The sequence below is a fragment of the Mustelus asterias genome, chromosome 5 (genome assembly GCF_964213995.1).
Source record: "Mustelus asterias chromosome 5, sMusAst1.hap1.1, whole genome shotgun sequence".
Taxonomy (NCBI): Eukaryota; Metazoa; Chordata; class Chondrichthyes; order Carcharhiniformes; family Triakidae; genus Mustelus; species Mustelus asterias.
In genome coordinates, this window is record NC_135805.1 from 84,577,623 (window position 1) to 84,583,622 (window position 6,000).

The 6,000-nt window shown below is 42.1% G+C and overlaps 1 protein-coding gene across 3 annotated transcripts in view; it reads right to left on the reverse strand.

The window, feature by feature from the left end:
* Positions 1–3,218, reverse strand: part of LOC144493660 (cerebral cavernous malformations protein 2 homolog) — a 440,921-nt gene extending 437,703 nt beyond the window's left edge. For 2 of the 3 annotated variants that reach the window (XR_013497771.1, XM_078212947.1), the window contains exon 1: positions 2,923–3,212. Coding sequence is in view for 2 of the 3 variants with exons in the window: in XM_078212947.1 (XP_078069073.1) it covers positions 2,923–2,952 (30 nt within the window). In the remaining variant the exon portion in view is untranslated. Of the gene's footprint in view, positions 1–2,922 lie in introns of all 3 variants that reach the window. The other variant, XM_078212948.1, reaches the window with a different exon arrangement.
* Between the last annotated feature and the right edge of the window lie 2,782 nt (positions 3,219–6,000).

Below are 6,000 nucleotides of genomic sequence, written 5' to 3' on the forward strand. Positions count from 1 at the left end.
ATTCACATCTGATTAATAAATGCTCATGAACCGACACTTAGGAATCAGTACATTTTAGGGGTAGAGAAAATTGTCAGGTAAGAGCCAGCTTATGCGTAGATTGCAACAGGTAAACCAGGAAAGAGTTCCAAAAGTCTGAAAAATGCATCAATTTCATCTACAGTTCAGAAATGAATAGGTGTTGACGATGTCACTACTGATCCCCAGAAGGGTAGGGGGTTTTAGTTCAGTCAGGCAGCATGATCAGTGCAGACTTGGAGGGCCGAAGGGCCTGTTCCTGTGCTGTAATTTTCTTTGTTGTACAAGTGTTTCTGCTCCTGGTACATATACAGGCTGGTTCAGTGGTTTCGCAATACATGCTGCTGAAACTAAAAATGTATTTCATATGCACGTTTCTTTTGATCCTTTTTCAGAATCACTTTGGCAGTGCATCAGCTTAGGTCCATCCCGTTACTTCAATAAGATCACTGAAGTGCAACTCGTCAGTCAGAACAACAAGTTTAAAGGAGGATCAAACAATATATATCTGGAATGGAAGCCACTCAAATTCTCAACCCAGCATACTGCTTACTTAAACTGATGATCTACTTTGGCACTTGGTCCTATTTGAAAGATTACAACAATTGCAAGCCAAAAAAAATTCTCACCAAAATATCAAGAGAATAAAACACAAGTTATTGCTTATTCCCAATGCCCCCACCAAACAAAACTGAAGAGCACACAGTCACATGTCAACAAATAAGCAGAAACCAAAATTTAATAATCAAGTAACTCATCTAATTACTTAGCTCAAAGAAATGCATTTCCCAAATAGCAATAGCTAGGAGAACTAAATGTCCATAGCGGTACACTGCAAGAGAAAATTACAAAAGTATTGTCCAAAACCACATGGTACTTAATTTCCTTCAGGACTAAATTGCAGTAGTAAGGTCAAAAATAATGGCTATGACCACTGTCCAATTTCTCTTTTTTTAAACCCCCTATTTTATCTTACTGGGTATAGGACTTGCTTTTGTTTACACTTGTTGGAAGAAAACATCAAAAACTTGCACAGCAGCCAGTCCATCCATAGAGTGCAATGGTTAAAAAAAATCACAAGAATAAGACACTTGAAAGCCAGAATGCATCATGTATCAAGGTATAACTTGCCCATCATTTTACTATAAACTAATGAATCTTCAACAATTGCAACGCTTAAGTTAATGGAACAGAATTCAGTTGCAATCCCCGGTTGCAATATAGAAAACATTTTTTGGAAAATAGGAATTTATGCACAATTAAAGATTAAAGATAGCAACGCTAAACAAAGATGAAAAACAATATCCTTAATACAAAAGCAAAATATTGTAGCTGCTGGAAATCTGAAATATGAACAGAACGCGGTGGAAATACTCTGGTCAGACACCAACTGTGGAAAGAGAAACAGAGTTAATGTTTCACGTTGATCTTTCATAGAATCCTTGATTGTGTATCCAGAGGGCATAAAAATACAGAAGCGAGAAAGAACTGAGCCTGCACCAGTAGTTACAGGTGAGGTGCTGCATGCAGTTTTGGGTACGCAATTATAAAGAGGATTATTACAAGCAACAGAGGGAAACATTGTGTAGATTAATTTTTGAACAGAATGACATTTTCAAAGAACTCAATAAGTTGGAGCATCAGTCACCTGGAAGCCTAACATTATGAAAAAGCTAATAGACAGAAGATTTCTGTATTGCTGACCTGGGCAATATACAAATTAGAAGACAATTACAAAAGTTAAAGTGGAGGCTAACACAAGTTAATTGTTTATGGATATGGAGATTCTCGGCCACAAATCAATGTTGATTCAGAAGCAATACATTTTGAACGGGATCAAGAACCAGAATTATTGAAGGGTTTGAGCTGGCTCGTGTGAAGATATCCCGATCTGCTGAACCAAACAGCTAATTTTTATAGTATATAATCCTAAAAAAAAATCACAACGGATATCGAAAGCCTTGTACAAACTGTGCGCTGTAGCATGACATGCAGGCTCTATGAAATAACAGTTTCGATCAGCTTGCAAACTGAAAGTCACAATGTTGGACACCTGCCTAATCAAACTGCACCGCAAAAGAAAACTCCACATTTGAAGCAGTGGACTTATGTTCATTCTCAATTTGAAATTCCACCGCTGTCGACTGGATGAAACGAAAAAAAACACTTGCTGCAGAACATTTTCGCGTTATGCGCCTCTGTTACTTTATATTTTAGCGCCACAACTCTTTTCACTTTTCAAGAAGCCAGGGAACGAGATGTCAAGTTAAACCCTCCCCCGCCCCGCCACACACCAAAAAAAGCTAAACACTCTAGAGGCTGGAAATGAAGCAGGACGGTGCTTGGAAACACGTTTACACTTCTGGGGAGGGGAGGGGAGGGGAGCGGGAAGACACTGTGCAAGTTTGGTCTCAGTCAGTGCCTCCTCCGCCTGCAGCTCCCAGCGGACGTTAGAAAAAAAAAGTCACCGTTGAAAAACAGCCCAACCCGGAGTAGTCAGAGAAACGCCCTTCACTGAGCATCTCAAGTTTAAACAACTGCATCTGAAAAACTCTTGTTTTGAACCTCGAAGTTTCCTCTGTTTTTTTTAAAAGTACACAGCTCCAAATTACCTGCACCCACCCTCGCCAAAGTGCAAATATATTTTGGGTCAAATGGCAAATTCAGACAGGCTAGTCTACATTTTGTTCCAGCTTTTACAAGACCACTACGATTTATTTTTTCCACCCCCGAATCCAGCTGTTGGGATTATAGTCGGTGCCAATGCTGGTGAGAAATTTACCCACGCCCAGTACAAATAAACAAACAGCCCGGGAAGGTTAGTTCCCTGAGGGAGGGAGGGATTTACAGCTCACCCACCGACCCTGCTAACCACACCAGCCCGCGCCGCGCTCAAATTCTCACCTTTTTACCTTTCTTCGCATCATCCTCCATTTCTAGCTGAAGAACCAGCGGTAACTCCTCACAACCCGGGCGACGGCGACAAAACCCCCGACTCCCGCCGCCCACAATGACATTACTGCAGCGACATCGGAGCGCTGTCTCAACCCGCGGCGCTAATGGGCGGTGTGCGGGCCGGACGCCACGGTCCCTCCCCCCCCGGCCACCCTGTCCCCTGAGCGACCCGGTCAGAGCACACACCACCGGGCGCAACTTTTCAATCCTGCCGCCATCTTGGGCGTGTCTTCCCAGCTCGCACTGGGTCGGCGCTGGAGGACCATCGCCATCTTCTCCTCCCGGCCGACAGGGGGCGAGCGCCTCCCTCACCGCCACCTTCTCCTCCCGGCCGGCAGGGGGCGAGCGTCTCCCCCATCACCTTCCCCGCTCTGTCGGGGTCGGGTGCTCACCACGTCCTCCTCCGGCCGGCAGGGGGCGGTGCGATTCCCGATCAGCTTGCCGGGCAACCTCCCACTCCCAGGCGCCATCTTCAGGAAGACAGTGGTACTTTATAAAGGGAAAAAAGCTCCCCCTTACTGAGTGAGAATTGACGCAGGAGCATTTTGCCCTTACCCCCATCCCTAATTTTTCTAATCAAATACTGCAACTAGCATATAGCTTCAAAACATAATCGAAACCCCTATGCAACAGTCTTTTGAGCCATGTCATAAACTTAGCTCCTAGTGGAAAAATATAAACATTTAGGAAGTTATTAAGAGGAGAAAATATATCTTTTAAAGCCAGAAAATGAGTGGGTGGCCAGAGGATATGCTTTTCAAGCAAATGTTAAACTTTAGCATTTAAAATTCAGGGGGAGAGGAGCGGAGGGTGAAGAGGGAAGGGGGAGGAGGAGAGATGAGGGAGTACGGGCGAGGAAGTTGGAGGGGGTACAGAGGGGAGGGGGAGGAGGCAGGTACATAAAGTTGTCCATGTGTAAAAAGCAAGCCTAGGAATATAAATACAAATTTTGTCAAGGATTTGATGGTATGTCTTGTTTATAGTCATAAGAAAATGAAAGTCCAATTGGAAAGTTTTTTTCTATTGTGTTGTAAAGGCAGGTTTATATCTGATGGCTCAATTTTGCTCAAAGAATAAGCACTCCGTATCATTGAAGAAAACAGCTTCCTAAATGACGATTTTGTTTCATGATAAAATTCTCATTCAGGATTCTGGTTTAGCAGAAATATTAAATCTGTTTCTACCTTTTATCTAAGTCTGGGCGGTGGCTTATCCATTGAAGTTTGACTGCAGAAACTCTGGATGTATAAACTACTTTCATTTTTGTTTATAGAATCAAAACTAATAAATTATTTTAATTCACTGACAGCTTTCTAAAACTTTCTCATTCAAGTCTTCAGTTTTAACACAAATAACTTTAAAATAATAAACCTTTTCAAACATTGTATCATGCCAACCCTCTCCTGCCAATATCTTCTCCATCCCATGCCAATTCATACTTCCCAAGTCACACATCCTGCGTCATGACTTTTATCTCATGCTATCCCATTCCAGCACATTTTCATATTGACCCCGACCTTCCTGGCCCCCACCCCCTGCAAGTAGTTGTTTCTGGGTTGACATTTCAAAAATCATATAATTAAATTTCAGTAGGATTTGTTATGCCTGAACTAAACTCAAAACAGCACCACACACCAAGTGGAAGATGACCACAATTTCACTCTTTATCACATTGGTACAGCATGCAGTACCTTCTTGGGTCAGTCCTGACTGCAGGACACGACCAGTGCCGGGCTGCTGAGGTGATTCTAGGTAACACTTGCACATACTAATCCCCTGTACTACTGTACGTTAACACCACTGGAGAGAGCTGAGTGGAAATGGATGAATCCTAGTGCTCCTTGTCAATTCCCAAACCCCCAGCTTTAACAAAACGCAACATTGATAACTGTCAGGGAACATCTTCACCATTTCACATAAACACATGCACACACACAAACACACGCACAGAGTCCATGTTTTCTTTGAACAGCTTTTTTTATTCATTTGCGGGATGTGGGTGTCACTCGCTAGGCCCGCATTTATTGTTCATCTATAATTGCCCTTGAGAAGGTGGTGGTGAGCCACCTTCTTGACCACTGCAGTCTATGTGGTGTAGATACATCGACGGTACCATTAGGGAAGGAATTCCAGTATTTTGACCCAGTGATAGTAAAGGAATGATGATATATTTCCAAGTCAGCATGGCAAGTGGCTGTCATATATTTAAATGGTTGCACGATGACTTTAAGAGCCAGTCACTTGATTTGATAGTGATGTCATTAGGGTGCTTGCACAGGCTGCTGTTTTAGTTTCAGTTTCACTCTGTGTAAAGCAAAAGCTGCTAGAATAAATCTGTTGTTGTTAGTTTGAATTTACATGTGCAAACCTTTTCTTTTTGTTTAAGACCCACAATCACTAATATAGTTAGGACATTACAAAAAGACAATTGGCGATGAGTCAGGATTTTATTTCATAAAAAACACTGAGAAAAGATCCTAAGTGGAGAGGAAAAAACATTGTGGGTCCTCACACTTCAAATATTAGAAGGCTGTGGAGAAGCAACAATAGAATTAAAGATTGAAGGGCCAATGCAGGAAGACCAAGTAAGAAAAAGGCTCTGTGTGGTTTTAAAAGATTGTTTTTTTCCAATCAAAGAAGGCAAGATTCCAGGCAGTATCTGGCATAGTTGAAAAGAAGGGTTGCTTCGCTGTACAGCTGGGGCCAATTGAAAGAAAAAATGCATTGTCAATTGTCTCCAGGGTATAAAAAGGAATACTGGGAAGACAGCAAAAATAAATATACTGAGCAGCTTCAAGTCACTAGCAACTGCAACAGAAATGATGGGTCAGTTAGGAACCATGGGACCTTCCAATGAAAAAGTGAATCATGGCGTTCATATGCAGAGTGTTTTCAGTAGTTTGTACAGTTGAGTAAAATTGCAAACAAGTTGCTCAAACCAGCTTTTCTCAATACAATAGAAAGTAAAACATTCCATTTGCTCCGGAACTTAGTTCATTCAGCAAAGCCAGGAACCAAAGCTTACAA